This window comes from Lipotes vexillifer, unplaced genomic scaffold, assembly GCF_000442215.2.
Source record: "Lipotes vexillifer unplaced genomic scaffold, Lipotes_vexillifer_v1.1 scaffold496, whole genome shotgun sequence".
Taxonomy (NCBI): domain Eukaryota; kingdom Metazoa; phylum Chordata; class Mammalia; order Artiodactyla; family Lipotidae; genus Lipotes; species Lipotes vexillifer.
The window spans coordinates 2739229-2763141 of NW_006786690.1; the positions used below are offsets into that span (position 1 = coordinate 2739229).

At 38.0% G+C, this 23913-nt stretch overlaps 1 protein-coding gene across 1 annotated transcript in view; it reads right to left on the minus strand.

Annotated features, from left to right (window-relative positions):
• The window catches only part of CLIC4 (CLIC family member 4), an 83845-nt gene that overhangs the window by 36139 nt on the left and 23793 nt on the right, over positions 1-23913 (minus strand). Inside the window, exon 2 of the mRNA XM_007459149.1 lies at positions 5907-6016. Within this exon, the coding sequence (XP_007459211.1) occupies positions 5907-6016 (110 nt within the window). The remainder of the gene's footprint in view (positions 1-5906; positions 6017-23913) is intronic.

The window sequence follows — 23913 nt, forward strand, 5'->3', positions numbered from 1 at the left end:
GCTGAGCCTGCGCGTCCGGAGCCTGTGCTCCACAACGGGAGAGGCCACGACAGTGAGAGGCCCACGGACCGCAAAAAAAAAAAAAAAAAAAAAAAAAAAAATCTACAAACAATAAATGCTGGAGAGGGTGTGGAGGAAAGAGAACCCTCTTGCACTGTTGGTGGAAATGTAAATTGACACAGCCCCTATGGAGAACAGTATGGAGGTTCCTTAAAAAACTAAAAATAGAGCTACCATATGACCCAGCAATCCCACTACTGGACATATACCCTGAGAAAACCATAATTCAAAAAGAGTCATGTACCACAATGTTCACTACAGCACTATTTACAATAGCCAAGACATGGAAGCAACCTAAATGTCTATCAAGAGATGAATGGATAGAGAAGATGTGGCACACATATACAATGGAATATTACTCAGCCATAAAAAGAAACAAAATTGAGTTATTTGTAGTGAGGTGGATGGGCCTAGAGTCTGTCATACAGAGTGAAGTAAGTCAGAAAGAGAAAAACAAATACCGTATGCTAACACATATATAGGGAATCTAAAAAAAAAAAAAAGGTTCTGATGAACCTAGGGGCAGGGCAGGACAGCAATAAAGACACAGATGTAGAGAATGGACTTGAGGACATGGGGAGGGGCAAAGGGTAAGCTGGGATGAAGTGAGAGAGTAGCGTTGACATATATACACTACCAAATGTAAAACAGATAGCTAGTGGGAAGCAGCTGCATAGTACAGGGAGATCAGCTCAGTGCTTTGTGACCACCTAGAGGAGTGGGATAGGGAGGGTGGGGGGGAGACGCAAGAGGGAGGGGATATGGGGATATATGTATACATATAGCTGATTCACTTTGTTATACAGCAGAAACTAACACAACATTGTAAAGCAACTATACTCCAATGAAGATGTTTAAACTTTTTTTTAATTTTAAAAAAATTAAAAAACTGGATGGTGAATACTCATTAAAAAAAAGAAAAAACTAAAATAAGAAACAGAAAGAAAGGGAAAGACAGGAATGAAAAGGAGACACCTTATAGGAGCTAATACTTTAAGCAACTTAAGTGGCTTAATTGCAATTAAAATTTAATTCAGCACAAACAATTGGAGGCCCTCGGGCTGGTGGCTCGGTTCCAGCTGCTTGGTATAAAATGAGTACAGCACAGCCACAGGACACTGGAGCTGATCCTTAAAAATGACCTACTGTAACTAGTTGGCTCACTAAATGGAGAGAAAAAAATACGAAATATGTAGACTTACACGTTAATTGAGTTCCCTTTTAAAACTTTAAAGGTGTTGATTTTCAAGGCATAGAATTATTTCATACAAATCAAGAGAATGCTGGACACCAGATGGCAAATAAGCAAAAAAAGGTAACAACACAAATCTTTTGTTTCAGATCACTTTACTCCTATTAATTATCCTTCACTAGATTTGCTATATTCTGACTAATACTAAAGTTACTAACTGAATTACTGAATTGTGAACATCAAACCACACACACCAAGATCCCAGTTACTAAGTATTTTGTCTGTGTGTCCCGTTCAACCAGTTAAAGGATTTTATTTATTGTGATTAAATGTGGTATACTGCTGATCTCTGTCTACTTTAATGTCAACTTGTGGAGCAATCATATTAGAACAAAATAGCACCCATGAAAAGTTATCAAATTCAGCTTTTATAATGCTCAACAGATTTTATTTATAGTTTATAAGAAGAGTTTATACTGACAACAGGTTTAGAAAACCTTTCACTAACAATCCATTTTTCTATTTCAGCTCTTAGTGGCCTCAACAGGATTTTTCATCTTTGAAATTATCTTGAAAAAGAACATAAAGACATGTGGCAGTGGCAGTGAAATTCTGTCTGCCTCTGTCTCTATCTCTCTCTGTCTCATACACACACACACAGGGTATGTATACATGTGATTCAAAATGCATTCATGAGACCCATATCTTGAATTGTAGGACCATTCTAACAAGGGCTTCACGTAGCCCAAGTCAACTTTACAAAGGGGAAGAACAGAGTCTGTACTTTCCTGACTGACCAGCAGCAGGAAATGATTTCTCTAAAAGGCTGGCCTGTTCCACTCCACTACTAGTCTCTCTGTATGTGTTATTCATGCTGCTGTGTACTGAAGATGTACCTGGAACTCAAATTGATCTCTCAACTTGCTGAAGACTATTTTCAGAAGGGTAGAACCACAGAGACATGATAATGAAAGCAAATTACCTGAAGAATCTATTTGGAAATCAGATTTTGTTCTGAGTTTATAACTCTTTAAGATATACAGAACTATCAGTTTTATAGTTCTGCTGTAACATTTTAAAAACTATAACAAAATTGTTAAAGTTTAAACTATTATAATAATAATGCAAAACCTTATGCCATAATCATGGCAATTTACTTTTGGGTCTGACTCATACAATGTTACAAATGGTATGCTGACTTCTGAAGCAGAAGAAACTGGTGACACCACAAAGGATGAGACAGTTTCAATGTTTAAGGTGGGAATGGGAAAAATGAAAACAAATATTTCCCAGACTTTTAAAGTGGTCTTCTCCAATTTATCTATTTTCTCAGAGAATATCATGGAGGAGGAATTTTATTCACTGGTAATATAGCAGATATCACTGCTTTTACAATAAAAAGCTAATTCCTTAAAGTTATCATTTCCACTCTCATTTCCCCAAACCAGAAGAGTTTACCGTAACAACTATATGGCCACACTCAGCTATATCCAAGTCAATGTCTCAGTGTGTATATGTATGTGTGTCTGTCTCTCTCTCTTATTACTGTTCTCACGCTTCCTTCTTTCTCTTCCCCCAGCCTACCTCTCAGGCTTATCTGTGCTCTAATGATGCTGATCTCTGATTTAAGAACTTCTGAGCATAATGAAGATAATGGAAGTCTTCAAATAAAGATCTTGATCACTGCCATGAACCTGTCAGCCACAAAGGCCCTGTAACACCAGTGTGATAAAAATAATAAATTCTATTCAATAATAGGTCTGAAAATGGTCTGATAACAATAGTAAAAAGTACCCTGAACAGTGTTTAGCACGTTATAGACAATAAAGAAATGTTAGTTTATTTTTCCCTTCTTTCTTACTGAGATTAAAAATGAGGTAACTGACCTCCAAGAAGATGAGACAGCTTGCCCAGGGAAATCAGAGACAGGGCTCTCTCCACACAGAACCAAGTCTCTACCCCTAACACTTTCTGCTATGCCATGGTTGCTCCCCTTTTGATGACACATGATAACATCCTGAAATGTGTCCCATATTTTAATATTTTCACTTATATTTACCTGAAGCTTTTGTTCAAATGGCAGTTGATATAAACCTGAATTCCTAAAGCCTGGGAACTTTTTTTTTTAATCTGAAAGTTCTGTAATACGACCGCAGCATAAACAAAAAACTAGGTTTAGCAATCACTCCCACAAAAGTATGAAGGCAGCACTCGCAGGAAGCAACGGGAGGTTGTTCCAAGCCTCACAGGGGCATATGAATACCACCAGCATAGTCACTAACACCGACTGAGCTTCAAAGAGAACGTGTTACACAGTGCCAGAACTAGAAACTGGCTTGTTCTTATGGATGAAATGTCATTTAACAATAATTTTTTCAGAGCAGAGAGTGGGCTTCTAAAAAGCTCTCAGTAGAGTTCTATTGCTCTCCGCCAGTTTGTTCTGGGATCAGTACATTTCACCAAGAAATTAGGCAATTATCAGGAAAAGCAGGAAAATAAGCAGTATAGGCACCAAATCTTTCTCCCCCACAGCTTTCTAAAAACAATCATATTTAAAGTTTTAAAGTTAAGAATATATTATGAAAGGTACTTTTTACTACAGCATGTTTTAGTCCTCAGTGACAACTTTATTTTATTTATACTGTTTTTTTTTTTTGAGCCAACGTTCACTCTCTTGGGGTACCTTCTCTTTGAAATCTTACTTAAGACTATATATATAAGCATGTAAACTCATAGAAAAGGTCTGGAAGGATGGTAAAGACCAAACCTAAATGCAATTCTCTGTGAAGGGGAACCTGATGACCAAGGTTAGGGATGAAGGGGACTCATTATCATGTACTACTTGTACACTTTTAATTGACCTTAAGAAGGATTTTTTTATATGTACTGTAGACCTAAGACTTTTAAAGAAAGCTAAAGAATATAGGCTCCAGTATTAAGCGTTCTCTGTAGATTTTACACAAAGCTCTAGGAAATAAACACACGTCTTCTTTGAGTAGCAAATTTTCTAATTGGGAGGCCCTGAATCTTTCATCCTACTTCCCATGTGTCACTTTTTACATGTAGGGCACATTACTCCTAAACATATACAAAACCCCAAATATCAATCAACTTCCAAGAATAATGCCATCAAAACTTTGTAAACGAAAAGTGAAACAGATGACTTAGAAACAGCCGTTATGAGTTCACTTCCTTTTCTGAACCAGATTCCCATCGTTTATGGTTCTATTACTGGTGTGCACCACAATCAAGCACTGTATTGACCTGTTCAAAAAAGGCTTTTTCAAAGCATGTTAGTCAACTCACTTGCTCCAAGCCAAAAATGGAAGAGGAGAAATCCATGTATTTTAAGACACACTAAGGGTATGTGCTTGGTGGCACAGTCTATTTTTAGGAGTTATATTGGGAAACTCCCTTTGTGAATGCATGTAGGAAAAAAACAGTAATAGAAGGGTAACTATATAAATTATTTCATTCTTAAAATAGCTCTGTCCAATATGAGTTAGGTATGTCTTCAAATGAGCCCGTAGTTCTTACAATTCCCAAAGGCTTATTTCTACATTCATGTATATAACCAAAGGGGTTCCTGGAAGACTTTATGGCTTATTTTCAATAAATAGATTTTAGGTCTGCAAAATCTCAATTAAGTGAAGTAAAAAATAAATTTTAAGGAACTGACAGGGGTCCCAGAGAATGCTAACCTAGAACAGGGAATGGGATTACAGCTGTCAGGTAATTCTCACATTGTGATGCCCAGAAGGAGAATGTTCATGAATTCTGCTCCCCATCCAGTGATAGCCTGTCATTATTTTTTCTTGGACACTGCACATGTCTAATATGCTTAAAAAATAAGTAGCAAAGCATTTTTTGCTTTGTGGCATTTGTGTCAAGAGGAATACATTTCCACTGCCAAATCCCAGATTTTCTATTGGTAAAAATGTTCTCAACCCTTGGTTTAAATCTTTTTTTTTTTTAAGTATGAATGTTCTTCGCCTCAGACCTGTTTGCTAAGGAAGAATAAGAAGTTACTGAGTAAAAAAAGCTTACTGCTCTCAGGGCTCTTCTCAGCCCTCTCCACTTTGGTCTGGACAGAGAAAGTCACAAACAACCCTTCACCTAGCAAGAACAATCACAGGGCCATACATAACTGCTCTTATTCTATAATTGTATTTAACCAAATATGGTTAAAATCATATTATAGAACACTCCTATTATGCTTTGAAAAGTAGATGAAATGAAAAAGACCACAGCAGTAATCAGCCTCCAAAAATCCCACTCTTGGTTTTAAAGATCCAGATTGTATAGGCCATGTGTCTACGAGCACATTTGAGAAGTTGTCTGCTTAGAAAGTTCTGCATAGTTACATGTTTATCTGTAAAGTCAAAGATTTCACTGCTTCTACCCTAAAACAGCTCCTGGTGCTGCTCTTGATATTATAAGGTAAACATACAATAAGTTCCTAAAAAGACTGAAAGGCCACAAGCAATATACTTACATTGTGAATTATCCATAATACTCATACAAGTTAAATGTGCCCATAAATCAGCTGAACTTTAATACATTTCTTTATAGAACATATGCAAGCAAAGTGAGGGATGAGGAGAGGATCAAACTGAAAACATCAAGTTGATCCCCAACTACAACCAAATCTTACCTTTTCAGGTCAACAGTTGTGACACTAAACACAACTCCTTTGAGCCAAAGAATCATGAAGAGCCTCTGGGAAAACGGGCAGTTTCCTATGCTTTCACCATCACTGCCGGCCTGAAAACAGAAATAAACATTAAAAAAACAAGGCCAAAGTGATGATACACAAAACAATAGACCTTTTCCTGAATTTTAGTCAAGGGTACTAGGAGACAGGAAAAGTTGCATTGTGGAAGGAAGAAATTCAGGTCTTTCATTTGCCTCTTTCTCTTTTTTTTGTTTTGGCCACACTGCGCAGCTTGCAGGATCTTAGTTCCCTGACCAGGGATTGAACCCAGGCCCTCGGGAGTGAAAGCGCAGAGCCCTAACCCCTGGACCACCAGGGAATTCCCGCCTCTTTTTCTTAAAAATGGCCAGTCTAATATAGCGCTGTCCAAAAGAGCTGTCTGCAATGATAGAAATTATCTGAATTATCACTGCTCAATACAGTAGTTATTTGTGATATATGGCTAATGAGCACTTAAAATGTGGCTTGTTCAAATGAACTGAATTTTATTTACTTTTAATTAATTTATATTTAAACAGCCACACGTGGCTAATGGCTACCTTATTGGACAGCACAGGTCCAATCAATCCCTAGGGGGTACATATATCCTTGTGTCAGGGCAAAGACTATCATAGGTTTTATGAAACGTAAGTCATTTCTTGTTCTGTGAAACAGTATTCTTTACAGGGCAACATAAACAGGGAAACGAGTGCCTCTCTCCAAAGGGTAAAATAACTGCCAACCTCCGCCACATTAAACAAAATTATTCATGGGACTTCCCTGGTGGTCCAGTGGTTAAGACTCCACACTCCCAAGGCAGGGGGCCTGGCTTCTATCCCTGGTCAGGGAACTAGATCCCGTACGCTGCACTAAGAGCCCGCATGCCGCAACTAAAAGATCCCGCATGTCACAACTAAGACACAGTGCAGCCAAACAAATAAATAAATAATTTTTTCAAAATTATTCATTATAAAAATCCCATACCTTGTTTACACATTCCTTCAGGGAACAAGAAAATAACAAAAGACATCTTTATAATAAGTTATTTGTAATCCTACTTAATAAATGAACCAGCTGACTTCCCTGAGCTCTACGATAACACAATTTTCCTAAAAATTAGAGTGGGACAAATCTTGAATTCCATCAAGTATGCCCCCCAAGTTTAAAAAGGAGGGAGGGGGGAGCAGGAAATGGAAGAGCGAGCAAGCAGGCTGGAAGAGAACATTCTGACACTCACTAGCAGCCAACACAGCCCTCTTCACCATAAAGTCTATGAATAGAGCCAGAAACTAACTTTCAACAAGTCACTCAAAGATGCTGGTAGAAGTACTGTTTATTATCCTAAAGTAAGTCTCAAAAACTTCAGAAGGCATTTCAGTAAAATGATACATTAGTAAAGTCATTAATTCCTAAACTAGTGGGGAAATGGAGGGGAGTTAAAAAAATAAAAGCAGTTACCTGATTAAATATAATACAGGGGACTCCCCTGGTGGCACAGGGGTTGGGAATCCGCCTGCCAATGCAGGGGACACAAGTTCGAGCCCTGGTCCGGGAAGATCCCATATGCCGTGGAGCAACTAAGCACGTGCACCACAACTACTGAGCCCGCGTGCCATAACTACTGAAGCCCACGTGCCCTAGAGCCCCTGCTCCACAACAAGAGAAGCCACCAAAATGAGAAGGCTGCACACTGCACCGAAGAGTAACTCCTGCTCGCCACAACTAGAGAAAACCCATGTGCAGCAACAAAGACCCAAAGCAGCCAAAAATAAATAAATAAATAAATAACTTAGCATGTGCACTCTTCAGGATAAATCTGGAAAACGCCTTTGTATTAACTGCTCTCCTAAAACTCATGACAATTCAAATAAGAAGTACTGCCATGAGTAAGTTTTTCCAAAGTCATAACAGCACTAGAAAATTGGCAGCTACTAGCCAGATGATGTTTTCATAAAGTAGAGTGAAACAGTGGAAAAACTCGGATGTCCAGTAGTCATAAATCAAAAACTCCCTCCTTTAATCCAAGGTGTACTAATAAAATTCCATTTCAACAAAGTTAAAGAATCAAAATTACTCTCTTCAGTATGAATTAAAATAAATACAACCTATTGGTACAACTGACTGAGGAGGTGAGGAGGATATTATGGTATAATGGAAAGCATACTACACTGGGAATCAGGGTATCTTATTCTGCATCCAGTTTTTATTAATGTTAAAAATGAACACATAGGGCCTTCCCTGGTGGCGCAGTGGTGAGAGTCCGCCTGCCGATGCAGGGGACACGGGTTTGTGCCCTGGTCCAGGAAGATCCCACATGCTGCGGAGCGGCTGGGCCCATGAGCCATGGCCACTGAGCCTGCGCATCCAGAGCCTGTGCTCTGCAATGGGAGAGGCCACAGCAGTGAGAGGCCCACATAACGCAAAAAAAAAAAAGAACACATAGCATCTAAAAAAAGTATGCTTTTTTTTTTTTTTACTGCTTCTAACAGTAACATATACACTCATTTTAAATTTTTTTTATTAAATGAAATTCTTTAAATTCTATACTGCTTTAAAATTTTCGAAAATTTCACACACATGATTTCATATAATCCCAAAATAACCCTTTTTTACTCCTACCCCTCTATTGACCCTCCCCCCCACTAGTAACCACTAGTTCGTGCTCTATATCTGTGAGTCTGCTTCTTCTGTTTTATTCACTAGTTTGTTGCATTTTTTAGATTCCACATATAAGTGATATCATACAGTATTTGTCTTTCTCTGTCTGACTTATTTCACTTAGCATAATGCCCTCCAAGTCCATCCATGTTGCTGCAAATGGCAAAATTTCATTTTTTTATGGCTCAGTAGTATTCCATTGTATACATACACCACATCTTCTTTATCCATTCATCTGTTGATGGGCACTTAGGTTATTTCCATACCATCACAATTGTAAATAATGCTGCTATGAACATTGAGGTGCATGTATCTTTTTGAATTAGTGTTTTCGTTTTTTTCAGATATACATCCAAGAGTGGGACTCCTGGGTCATATAGCAGTGCAATTTTTAGTTTTGGGGGAAACCTCCATACTGCTTTCCACAGTGACTGCACCGATTTACATTCCCACCAATAGTGTCCAAGGGTTCCCTTTTCTCCACATCCTTGCCAACATCTGCAATTTGCAGTCTTTTTGATGATCGCCATTCTGACCGGTGTGAGGTGATATCTTGTTGTGGTTTTCATTTGCATTTCCCTGATTATTAGTGATGTTGAGCATCTTTTCATGTGCCTGTTGGCCATCTGCATTTCCTCTTTGGAAAAATGTCTATTCAGTTCTTCAGCCCATTTTTTAATCTGATTGTTTTTTAAATGTTGAGTTGTATGAGCTGGTTATATATTTTGTATATTAATGGATATTAATCCCTTATCAGTCATATCATTTGCAAATGTCTTCTTCCATTCAATAGGTTGTGTTTTCATTTTGTCATTGGTTTCCTTCACTGTGCAAAAGCTTTTAAGTTTCATTAGGTCCCGTTTGTTTATTTTGCTTTTGTTTCCTTTGCTTTAGTAGACGGATCCAAACAAATATTGCTGCAATTTATGTCAAAGAGTGTTCTATGTGACTTTTAAGTTAATCTATATCAAAGGAAGCCATTTTATAAATTTAGACAGCTAATTTAGATAGAATTCATGCTAAAGGTAAAACTTTAAAACCTCACTTATCTATGTTTTCCTCTAGGAGTTTTATAGTATCTGGTCTTACATTTAGGTTTTTAATCAATTTGAATTTATTTCTGTGTATGGTATTAGAGAATATTCTAATTTCATTCTTTTACATGTGGCTCCAGTTTTCCCAACACTATTTATTGAAGAGACTGTCTTTTCTCCACCGTATATTTTTGTCTCCTTTGCCGTAGATTAACTGACCATAGGTGCGTGGGTTTATTTCTGGGATTTCTATCCTGTTCCATTGAACTATAAGTTTGTCTTTGTGCCAATACCATACGGTTTTCATTATTATAGCTTTGTAGTATTGTCTGACGTCAGGGAGCATGATTTCTCCCCTCTCTGTTCTTCTCTCCAAGGTTGTTTTGGCTACTTGGGGTCTTTTGTGTTTTCATACAATATTTTTAATTATTTGTTCTAGTTCTGTGGAAAATGTCATTGGTATTTTGATAGGGATTGCACTGATCTGTAGATTGCCTTGGGTGTTATGGTCATTTTAACAATATTAATTCTTCCAGTCCAAGAACATGGTATATCTTTCCATCTGTTTCTGTTGTCTTCAATGTCTTTCATCAGTGTTTTATAGTTTTCTGAGTATAGGTCTTTTACCTCTATTATTTTTAAAATAAAAACTGAAACACTATAGAAAGTCAGAGTTCCCCTACCCTTGAACCATTCACTATTCTTCTAGATTTTTATTTTCTATGTACACACTACTCTTTTCTTTTAAACGTGTGATCACACTATACAGCTTTTTAAAATATTTTATTCCCAAACTAATATAATCAACCCTCTGGAGGCTGTAATGCCCCCACCAGGATGGTATCAGACAAGGCCAAAGAAGGAGCCAGGCTTTAAACCCTGCCAGCCAGTAATGAGAAACCCCTCTTTTTCTTGGTTGGAAGAGAGGGAAGCAGAGGGGTGTCAGGGGAGGAGGCCTAGTAGAGTAGTCAGGACTTTCAACATCAACCAGCTGTAATGAGGCCACCTTGACTGGGGTGTCAGTGGAGACCACATGGGGAGCTGGAACCCTCACCCCTGCCCAACAATAATGAGGAGCCTCCCCACCTTGGGTATCAATGGAGGCCGAGTGGGGCACCTGGACTTCTATCTCCACTTGGATGTCTATGTCCATCTGGCTTCTGCTTCCCACTGCCGTTCTTCTCTCCCACTCCCCTCCAGAGCAATGTCAGAGAAGTCTTATTTGAGTGTCAGAGAAGTTTAAACAGAAGGTTTAAACAAGATCCAGAGTTTCACAACATAATAAGAAAATGTTCAGGTTTCAACTGAAAATCTCTTGTCATACCAAGAACCATATCAAACCGAATGAAAAATTGCAATCAAAAGTTGTCAACATCAAGATGACATAAATGTTAGAATTAGCTGACAAAGATTTTAAAGCAGCCATGATAAAATGGCTTCAATGAGCAATTATGAACAGCTTAAAATAAACATAAAAATAGCCTCAGCAAGGAAATTCAAGATGCAAAGAAGAACCAGAAATTTAAGAACTGAAAAATACAATAACTGAAATAAAAAGCTCAGAGGATGGGCTCAACAGCCAATGGAGGACAGAGGAAAGAATTGGTGAACTGAAAAACAGAATAATAAAAATTACCCAATCTGAACAACAGAAAGAAGATAGAAAATTTAATACTTCTTATATATTTCCAAATTTTAATGTCATCTAATGGTCATTTTTGAAGGCTTCACTGTATGCTATTGACCCAACAATTTCATGTCTGGAAATTTATTCTATAGAAACACTTATACAGATGTCCAAGGATACAAGAGGAAGGAAAAATAAAGTGTTGTTTATAATAGCAAAACACTGGGGATCTCCCAATGCCCATCAGTAAAGGATTTGTTAAATGACATCACACCACCAGAGGGTGGAAGTCAGGACTAACCCATTCGGCCTTCACTGGCATGGGTGGAAAACAGGACCATAGATTTTTCCCGTGGTGTTTGGAATAGAGCAGCTATTGTCTGAAAGTTTTCTGTCCTGCTTAGGCTGCCCCTTTTCCTGGTTTTTTGGCTAGAGAGAGCAGCCTTTTGTCAGAGTTTTTGTTTTTGTTGTTTCTGTCTACAATTGTTGGGAGTTTCTGGGTTGCTGGGTTCTATAGTGCCAAGTCTGGGATGTATGAAGCAAAAACCCAGGAAACTCACCACCACCATCCAATCCATCTTCCCAGAAGTGGAGGTTTCTCAGATATATTCAATTTAAAAAGCAAAATTAATACAATGGATTATTACTAAGCCATAAAAAAGAATGAAATAATGCCATTTGCAGCAACATGGATAGACCTAGAGATTATCATGATAAGCAAAATAAGTCAGAAAGAGAAAGACAAATACCATATGATATCGTTTATATGTAAAATCTGAAACACAACACAAATGAACATATCTATGAAACAGAAACAGGCTCACATAGAGAACAGACTTCCGGTTGCCAAGGCAGGGTGGGGGGGAGGGAAGGAGTGGGAGTTTGGAATTAGCAGATGCAAACTGTTATATATAGGATGGATAAACAACAAGGTCCTACTATACAGCACAGGGAACTATATTCAATATCCTGTGATAAACCATAATGGAAAAGAACATGAAAAAGAATATATACATGCATAACAATAATTTTGCTGTACAGCAGAAATTAACATAACATTGCAAATCAACTATATTTCTATAAAATTTACAAATATTAAAAAACAAAATAAAAAATATATGAGGGCTTCCCTGGTGGCGCAGTGGTTGAGAGTCCGCCTGCTGATGCAGGGGACACGGGTTTGTGCCCCAGTCTGGGAAGATCCCACATGCCGCGGAGCAGCTGAGCCCGTGAGCCATGGCCGCTGAGCCTGCGCATCCGGAGCCTGTGCTCCGCAATGGGATAGGCCACAACAGTGAGAGGCCCGCTTACAGCAAAAAAAAAAAAAAAAATGAAAGGGGATATATATACATAAAATGGAATATTATTTGATAATAAAAAGCAATATATTACTGACACGTTATAACTTGTATGAACTTTGAAAAATTATGCTAAATAAAAGGAACCAGTCACAAAAGGCCACATATTATATGATTCCATTTATATGAAATGTCCAAAATAGGCAAACCCAGAGACATAAAGTTGATTAGCAGTTGCCTAGGGCTGGTAGAGGGGAGGAAAGAAAGGGGAGTTGGGAATGATTGCTAATGGGTAAAAGGCTTCTTTTTGGAGTGATAAAAATGTTCTAAAATTAGACTGTGGTGATGGTTGCATAACTTTGTGAATATACCAAAAAACATTGAATTGTACACTTTAACTGGCTGAACTGAATAATATCTGAATTATAGCTCAGTAAAGCTGTTTTTAAAATACATAGACTCAGGACTTCCCTGGTGGCACAGAATCTGCCCACCAACGCAGGGGACACGGGTTCAAGCCCTGGTCCGGAAAGATCCCACATGCCGCGCAGCCACTAAGCCCATGCACCACGACTACTGAGCCTGTGCTCTAGAGATCATGTGCCACAACTACTGAGCCCACGTGCCACAACTACTGAGACCGCATGCCACAACTACTGAAGTCCGTGCATCAGCCTGTGCTCCGCAACAAGAGAAGCCACCACAACGAGAAGCCCGTGCACTGCAATGAAGAGCAGCCCCCACTCGCCGCAACTAGAGAAAGCCCACGCAGCAACGAAGACCCAACTCAGCCAAAAATAAATAAATATATATATATAAATTTTTTAATCTTATAAAAAAATAAATAAAATAAAATACATAGACACAGATTACAAGTATAAATATCACATACTGGACAAAATTTTAATTTGCAATACATAGTTTTTAAACTATAACTTCATATTACAGAAAACATACATGTCTATATTTCTTAAAAATTAGAAAATCCAAATAATCAAAGCAAAAACATGAACAATACCACTGACAGAAATAACCACCAATTCCAGACAAATAATGAATCTTAGCATTCATTTAGGTTTTGTTCTTACAAAAGGGGTAGTTTTGTTTAATTTGCTATCTAGGGTTCTTCTCATACACTCACTGTTCTGTACCCTTCCCCTGCCCCACCTCTGCTGTAATTCTTGAATTGTCTAATACCAGGATTTATTCAGAAACTACTGGATTAACTCCTACATTGCAGAACAGGGGTCAGTGGTAGGTGCCATAAATACTTTAATGTTTTACCAATTCAAGGTTAAGGAACTGCTCACTTAGAAAACCCAGTTTAATCAGTTTTCAGAATAGTCAGATTTTAAAACACCCTATAGGGGCTTTCCTGGTGGCGCAGTGGTTAAGAATCCACCTGCCAATGCAGGGAACATGGGTTCGAGCCCTGGTCCCAGAAGATCCCACATGCCATGGAGCAACTAAGCCTGTGCACCATAACTACTGAGCCTGCACTCTAGAGCCCGCGAGCCACAACTACTGAAGCCCATGCGCCTAGAGCCCATACTCCGCAACAAGAGAAGCCACCGCAATGAGAAGCCCATGCACCGCAACCAGAGAAAGCCCAAGTGCAGCAACGAAGACCCAACGCAGCCAAAAATAAATAACTAAATTTTTAAAAAAACACCCTAGAAAGAGAGCTTTAACTTGGTCCTCTTTATTTCTTTGTGTTTAAGGAACTGGGGGTGAGGGATGACTATGACTAGGGGAAGAGAAAGAGAAGCTGGGACCTGAAGGTAAGAATGGGCTCCTGACCATTAACTTATCAATATTTTCCTTGACATATTTTCAAGGGAATGTATGAGAACAGTGTGTAGCTGAAAGAATGAACTTTAAAACTTTAACAGCTCACTTATCTTTAACGTGGTTTCTATCTAAATTAGCTGTCTAAATTCACAAAATGACTTTCTTTGATTTAGATTAACTTAAAAGTCACAAAACAACACAATAAATGGGCGAAGTCACCTGGCTTCTATTATCTATTTCTTCAGAGTTTTTGCTAAACATGCTGGAACCAAGGTTTAGAGTCTACACATTTAATAAGCTGTTATCCTTCTACAGGGTCTGCAGAGTATGGAGGAAATAACAATGTTTAGATTAATACATCTGGATTTGAATCCTGACTTCACTAACTATTAGCTGTGTGACCTTCCGTAAAATACTTAACATTGTGACACTTACATGATATTATGAGGATCAAATCAGTTAAGGTACACACAGTTCCTGGCACATGGTTAAGAGTTCAGTAAATGTTACCTGACATTAAAGATACTTCATGCACAGAACTCAAGGTCTAACAACAGGTTCTTCAGTTCTAGCGCTGTCATTAGAATCCCTACGTTACATCATTTAGAAAATAAGAGAGGGGAATGAATCTAAGTATTTTCTATGTTAAGTTCTTCCAAATGACATATATTATGCCCTAATGCTTTAAGAAATATGGTCTAGGGCTTCCCCGGTGGCGCAGTGGTTGAGAGTCCGCCTGCCGATGCAGGGGACGCGGGTTCGTGCCCCGGTCCGGGAAGATCCCACATGCCGCGGAGCGGCTGGGCCCGTGAGCCGTGGCCGCTGAGCCTGCGCGTCCGGAGCCTGTGCTCCACAACGGGAGAGGCCACAGCAGTGAGAGGCCCGCATACCGAGAAACAGCCTGTCTAGACTTAGCATGATGTTTTATAAATCCTCCTTTGAAAAAAAAAAAAAAAAAAAAAGAAATATGGTCTATATAAAGTTTAAATAGTCCACTAAACGGAGGGAAGCAAAGATATCCTCTATTTGAGAAGATGTCAAAAATCTCTGGCCATGTAAAGAATGTATCACTGTTTCCTGGCCATAACCATATCATAGAAATAATTCTATAAATAAAGTCAAAGGATATGTAATGGAAGAATTACCGTATCCCAAGCTCTGCCTGGAATGTATTTTATGTAAATAAAATACAGCCAGCCAATGACAGGACACTGAAAGGACCTCAGTTGCTACCATTTTCTTGTTCAGTATCACCAATTCATGAAGTCTACTCTCCAGAAGAGAGCCTGTGCAATTTAGAGAACTGATTCGTTCGAAATTACATAAGGATTAGATACCAGGCTTAGATGAAACTCCAGGGTAGGCTGTTAAGAGTTCATATGAAACATTTACCATGTTGAAGATGAACTCTATACTCTCCCAAAACAAGCCCTTCACATGTGTTAATCTAGTTAATCCTTATATCCTCTCACTCAGCAGAGGATGGTGGTTAAGAGTTAAGAGCCAGAGTCCCAGACAATTCCAGCACTTCCTAGCTGTGTGACTTTGAAAAAGTGATTTAACCTCTCTGGGCCTGTTTTTGTCTTCTATAAAATGGGAACAGTAACATGACCTACTCACTGGATTGTTTGGAAGAACTGAATGAATTACTATATTAAAGGGCTTAGAACAGCACAATGCTCTAAAACAGGGGAACGGGGAGGGAACTGTTCATTGTATACACTTTCATACTTTTCGATATTTGTACCATGCACATGAATCTTTCATTTAACAACAAAAAAGCAAGCAATCAAAAACCTTCCCACCCTAAACATATGAAAATTAAGTAAAACACAAGTTATAGAATGAATGTGGAAAAGCCCTGAAAATGAAAGACACCTACATAGGAGCAGGATTCTAGAACTCTTAGGATACATAAAAATCCATAAGGAAATGGGTTTAAAACACAGATTACCAGGCCTCACCTCCAGACACTGATTCAGTATGTCTGTGGTAGGGTTCAGGAATCTGCAATTTTTAACAAGCACTCCAAACAGTTCTAATTCTGATGCATTTGGTAGGCAGACCATATTTTGGTAAAACACTGACATGGAGGAAAAACATACCAAAAAATAAATTAAAAAAAAGACTGAAAAGATGTTTACTCCATTGATTAAACTCTGAATTCCTCATGATGCCTTCTGGACTCTGCTCTTTGTAAGCCAGCAACCTAGTCACCATTTGTTGGGGTCAGATTTGATAAATAACAGCCTCCTCTCATACTCTTAAGTAATGCCACACTATGCTATCTTGCCTCACACTTGGCAAAAGCCAAGTTACTTAAACCAAACTAGCCTAGAGCCCCTTAAAACCTAGACACTCAAATTCAAGAACACTCTCATTCCACAAAAACTAAGAAGCAGAGGCAAGTACCTTTTAGTGCAAAACAATATAACATTAATGTTTCTTAAAGCTTATCTTAAGACCAAATACAATGTCAAGGACAATTATGATGACCCAGAGTCCTTTACAGATCAAGTCTTTTACGCTTGCTGCAGGATGGTTATATCTGGTTTTAGAAGAACAATTATAAATTTTAATTAGTATATTATACTGTTAAGTGATTTGACTTGTCAAGAGAAAAAAAGAAAAGATACTGCTGTGATTTAGGGATGAGAACCAATACTTAACTTGCAAAATAGGCTGCATTTTCCACTGAGAAACTATATAACCATGGGTAAATCACTTAATATCTTTGGGTCTTAGTTTCCTATTCTGGAAAGGGGAGGTTGGGGGGTATGGTAGAGACTGATTTACAGAGTTAATAACTGTTATGCTGTAATACAAGATATATCCCTACTCTTAAAATGCACACTGAAGTATTTAGGGGTAAAGGGCTACAATGTACACAACTTACAAGAGAAAGAGTAAATAACAAAGCAAATGGGGTAAAATGTTAACAATAGGTAAACCTGGGTAAAAGGTGTCTTTGTACTGTTCCTATTCTTATAACTTGTAAGTTTGAAATTATTTCCAAATAAAGTCTTTTTCAATTATTAATCTAGTTTCCACTTCCATTCTAAATAGTTTCTAACTATATTAAAACCCACTTTTATTATGTCATTTATGTATTATCTCCAAGGGCAGGTAAGTCTTTTTTAATTAAAATCTTTATTTTTTAATCATCCATCAACCAAGTGAGGACCTACACTAAACGCTGAAAATCCAGTGATAAACAAGAAAAGACATGGTTCTTGCCTTTGTATTACCTGTGGTCTACAAAGTTTAATCTGAATAATTTAAAAATTTGAGAATACACAAAGTAAAAATGTCACTATAGGGTACAGTGAAACTCAAAATATACCCCCCAACTTTATCACAAGTGTAATAATACTTGTTTAGCATTTTCTCATAAACATCCCCCAATAAATCATGATTTTGTGAGTTTTAGTCTTAAGGGCTTGCCATGTCTCCTCCTCTGAGTTGGTGATTCAACTTATAACAGGAGACTTGATGTTCTCTTGCTTTAGTCTAAATCACTGTGAATTGAGAAATCATTTAAAACTATACAAATATGTCTCTTCACTTTATTCTTAAATTTTAAACAAAGAGGGAACAATTAAAGCACAGCCAAAATTTATCATGCTTACCTATCTGAAATAACCCACTAAAATCTATAGTTATTACTAAAGTCATCAAGATTCAAAGTTACTTGAATGCTCTTAGAAGAAATAGCTAAGATACACAATTTAGCCAATTGTTTTAGCTAAATGTCAAGGTTTAGTGAAAAAGCTCTCCCACAACTATCCACAGTTAAACCTGTCAAATGGGAGTGACAATTCCATTCCAGTAGTTTCAAAGGTTGCCTGTTTCTGTTTCCTTCAGTAAGTGATCAAATTATGATTCAACTAATATAGCTAATAATTTAATTTTGTTTAAACTTGTAAACATGTACAATAGCCTTTAAAAATGAGGTCTTGAAAGAGGTCTCTCTCCTCCTTTCCTATTGCCTTCCCCACCAATATCCTTGAGGGTCCATACTACTATTCCATTATCCCCTCCCATTCATCCTGTACAATAGTCAACATAAATCTGGACACTTTTGTGACTAAAATCACATTATCCTCCATCTGAAATGCCCCTGCTGCACCTGCCCTTCTGGTCAAGCTCAAGCCTCTTCCCCAAGAGAACTTTCTAAATCACACTCTAGCCCAAACCAATTACCTGTCCAATTACCCGCCCAGCTTTTCAAACCCTTATGTCAACATAAATCAGCAGAGGATCTTGTTAAAATGCAGATTCTCATTCAGTAGATCCAGGGTGAGGCCCAAGATTCTGCATCTCTTACAAACGCTCAGGGAACAGCAACTCTATGTTATTTTTTAAAAATTAATCATGAGGGCTTCCCTGGTGGCACAGTGGTTGAGAGTCCGCCTGCCAATGCAGGGGACATAGGTTCGTGCCCCGGTCTGGGAAGATCCCACATGCCGCGGAGTGGCTGGGCCCGTGAGCCATGGCCGCTGAGCCTGCGCGTCCGGAGCCTGTGCTCCGCCACAGGAGAGCCCACAACGGTGAGAGGCCCGTGTACCGCAAAAACAAACAAAAAAAAATCATGACTTGCCTTGTGATCTCTTAAATCACTACTGTGAATTATTACTTTAATATTCATATCTCTGCACTGTATCTCCTGAACTAGACTACAAACTTATCGACACCCCGTACTTTTTTTTTCTTTCTATAGGACTTCATCTCCTGCAGATGCCTTACTATTTATTAGCTTTCTGTTGATTACTAACAATGAAAGCCTTTGAATTACAAAAAAAGGTTATCAGTATAGAAAAAACTTATTAAGTCAAATCTTTCTGACTTAATAAGTTTTCTCAAAAAATTTAATTAGGTCTCCAAATCACCTTGGGATAGAGGTAACAAACCACAGAAGCCACACAGCAAAATCTGATAGTTGCCTGCCCAAGATCCATTCTCCCCTTTCTTTTGCTGATAGAACGTGCAACTTTTTTTAAATCAGGAATCCATTCCTCCCTCCCCCAAGTGATACAGGAGATGATAACCAAATCCCCAATTCTAGGGGTAAATCCTGACTGATTCTAAGCCAGTCATGATAGTTCCAGTCCTCTTGCCAGTGACTGACCTACTGTAATCATGTGACTCAGTTCTAATCGACAAAACAGTCCCCTGAGAAAAGTTTCTCACTCTTAAGATAAAGATAGCAGAAGAAGAAACCCTTCGATGAGAAAACTGTGGCTGATGTGGCCAACTTGATACTGCCTGAGGCTGCAACCAATACCAAAAGAGGACAGACCCAAAAGAATCACAAGGGAGCCAGTCTTCCTATTAGACTTCTTTCTTAGATACGCTGCCTTAGTGGTTCAAGACAATCTGGGGCAAAGTTTTCTGTTACTTACAATCATAAGTATCCAAACCAATATCTCTGTTTGTCTCCAATTAAGACTAGCAGGAAGAATGAAAATATGTAAGTGTGGTAAGGAATGAAAAAAGAAAACTCTCAATATAAGTGAAAGGAGATATAATAACCAGGGCTCTGGTTTGTTTACAATTAATTCGATTTTCATAGGCTGCCATTTAGACTTCACTCTAGGATTTCAGTAGTCTGTGTAGTACTTGCCACTGAAGTTCAAGCTATGGGCTGAATTTCCTCATTCACAGAACACCTTTTATACACCTCCTTGCCTAGGACTCAGATATATTTATTACATATTTACTGAGGACCTACTATCCTCCCAAGCACTGGGAGCTGGCACTGGAGAAACAACTGTGAATGAGACAGATAAGACCTGACTTCATGAAACCTTCATTTTATGGAAGAAACAGATAATAAATATATCAAGTTAAAAACTTTAAACTGCAATAAGTGCCTAAAGGGAAACAAAGTACTAAGAGAGATGACAAGGAGCACCTACTTTAGATAAGATGGTCATAAAAGATCTCTTAGACCTAAAGAATGAGACGAAGCCAGCCCCGCAAAGAGCCAGTATGACTAGATTGCTGTAAGTACTAGAGAAAGTGGTATTGGGAGGGGCCAGATCATGAAAGACTTTCTAGACCAAATTAAGGAGTTCAAACTTACATTCACAGAGGGAATAATTTTTCATTCGTTTAACAAATGTTTACCAAGTACCTACTACATAGAAAGAAATCATTCAACACAATGGTTAACAGCAAGGATTCTGAAGGCTGAGAGCCTGGGCTGATATATGGGTTCATCTTAACCACCTGTATGATATTGTGCACTTAACCTCTCTGGAACTCAGTTTCATCATAAGTAATATGGGAATAATACCCACTTCACAGAATTGTTATGAGATTAAATGAGTTAATATATCAAAATCTCTTATAATATTGCTCAGCATGTGGTAAGTGCTTGGTAACAAAGTATGTGCCAAGTAGAGAATATATTCCTTACTTCAGGGAGCACGCACATGCGTGTGTGTGTGTGTGTGTGTGTGTGTGTGTGTGCGCGCGCGCGTGCTGGGAGGGGAGAATATGCCACAGAATGAGATAATGGGATACCCCTGAAGGGTTTTGGTGGGCGGAGGTATATGAAGGTAAAATCGGATTTCAATTTTAAGACAATAAATAACACTTGCTACCATATGGAAAACAGGTTGGGGGCATGGAACTGATGAATAATGGAAGCTGGGATGCCTACTGTAATAGTCCCAGTGGAATGTGGCTTGGATTAGGTAGAGGCAATGAAGATGGAAAGAAATGCATAGATTACATTGAACTGGGAACGGTATAATCCTAAAGAGTTGTGGATGGTTTGGATGTGGTAAGTGAGGCAAAGAAAGAAATCAAGTACCTCCTAGATTTCTGGTTTGAGCAACTAGGTAGAGAAAAGCCTCAAGATGGAGGTGAGGGTTTGTCTGCCTATATTTTGCTGAAGGAGAGAAAGAGAAATCCCTTCAAGAGATAACTACAGAGCTATAATCTTGGCTTGAAAATATTTCTCAGGTGTGGGAGGCTACAAACCAAAATTAACATTGCTTATATCTCAGGACAGACTTGGGGAAAGGTAGAAACAGGGGTATTAACTTTATAGACCTCTGTACTTTTTTTTTTTTTAGATTTAAGAAAGTTTTTAAAGAAAATGTTTATACATGATAATCTTATTCCTGCCCCAATCACTGCCAAAATATTAAGCTGTTTAAATATGACAGCATTTTTTTCAAGCACTATGAAGAATTCAAAAGAAATTCTGAATACAAAGCTGTTACTCAAAAACTACTACTGGAAATAACATAGGGAATTAATGACAGTTGAAAAAGATTCTACTAAGTACTACTTTTGTTCTCTGTTACATATTTGAACTGTATGCTGAAAATGAAAACAAAGGCTCTAATCCATACTGAAATCAAATCTGAAATGTCTCAGCCAGAATCGTTTGTTAAAACTAAGTGCCAGATATACAATGACCAGACTTTCCATCTAAGCACAACAGAACCATAATGGAAAAAACAAGCTCTGCTGGAATGTTTACATTCACTCATCAAAAGCCTAAAATAGGAGGAACAAAGTCTATTATCTCTTCAGAACAAATTATAACCCATATAACTAAAAATACTGCACGATAAGAAAGAAAACAAAGATAGCCAAAGGTATAACCCTTTTTATTGTCTGGATCGACCTTGAATCTACTCCCTATAAGAATCAACTACAATAAATGAAAATGCTGCCAAAATTGCCTGCAAACAAGTTAATAGCCACTGTTTAATTTAGCAGTTGATTTCTCACTCAACATGCACTATTTGAAAGTGCTTTATATAGATATATTAATCCTCACAATACCCATATGAAGTTAGGTATTGTTTTCCTCATATTTCAAACAAGGAAACTGAGATTTAGAGAAACTGAGTAACCTGCCACAGGTCACACAACTGAGGAGTGGTAAAACTGAAGTCTGAACTCTAAGTCCATGCTATTAACCACTTTTACAGTTTCTAACACCAAGATAAGAAGGAAATGCTGGAATTGTACCTGTTAGTCTCATGATTTGTGTGGTACAACCACCAACTCACACAGATGGACACGACTATTATCAAGTAAGATAAGTTACCTGAACCACAACCATTACAATGTGATCCAGAACTGTTATTTAAATTTTCTAGCAGCCATATTTTAAAAAGAAAAAAAAAGTGAAATTAATTTAAATATTTTATTCAATATATCTAAAATATTATCATTTGAACATATAATCAACATAAAGTTATTACATTCTTTTCTTTGTACTAAATCTTTGAAATCTGGTATATGTTTTATACTTAGAGTACATCTCAATTCAAACAAGCACTTAATAGCCACATATGGCTAGCCACATATCATACTAGACAGCACATGGCTAGAGAAAAAGCCTCTGAACAACAAATACTAACGTATGTCACCAAGACCATGTACTAAAGGTCATGTTCCTGACTCATCAACTCAACATTCAAACTCTCAGAAATTATTTACTCTTATTTCAAACAAACTTTAACAAGTCTGTTTATCCGGCTTACCCAAACCACAAAAGATTACAATAGAAAATCAAAGGAAATGGGCTGCATCAATAGAGACCAGTTGACAAAGGAAGAAATAGAAAACACACAGAAACACACACGCACCCATGCATGCACACACACAGGAGATTCAAAAAGCACAACAGCTGAGGCCATTTAGCAGAAAGGCAAAAATAGTCTTACATACCTCAATAGTTCCTTAGGCCATCACTGCATTACTGAATTTGTATTCAGAATGCTGACATTGACAGTTAAATTCAGCATTTTAAGAAGTCAAGGAAATATTAGTATATTTTAGAAATATTTTCATTTAAAATCAATTTGAGAACTCTATACTATTTTTGCAAATATTCTATAAATCTAAAACTATTCCAAAATTATAAAGTTAATTTTAAAAATCAATTTGAAGCTTTTAGTATGGCCAAGTAGTTCCCATAAGATCAACCCTTTGCCCCCACAAAAATGATAACATCTAGACAAAAAAAACCCACTTGGGGTGAACTACACTGGAGAATGAACAAAAGCAAGCAGATGTTGGATGGAGTTGATACCTGCAAGGGAAATACACTGGACAAGTTTCCCCAATTTTTATCTTTTAACCTTGTGCCATGCAGGGCAGCTAAAATTCCAATGAACGATTCACAGTCCTGCTGGCTTGAAGAACCAAAGGACAGAGTTTAGCGAAACCATCACCACCAGAAAATGTCGAACACCACAAAAAAGAGAACCAGAGAGGGGGAGCCCTAAAATCTGCACAAAACTCTGTCCAGATAGCTGGCTGATCCCTGGTGTACATATGCACAGGGCAGATTCCAAGTAGGCCAATTAAAAGAACTGAACTGAAATTTGAGCTGCCACCCACCAGAGGAGAGAGAGTTTTTCAGTTTGAGTTCAGGAGAGGGAGAGGGAGAGGGAGAGAGAGAAAGAGAGAAAGGGAGAAAAGAAAAGAAAAGAAAGGAAAAGAAAAGAGAAAAGAAAAAAGAAAAGAAAAAAGAAAGGAAGGAAGGAAGGAAGGAAGAAAGAAAGAAAGAAAGAAAGAAAGGGAAA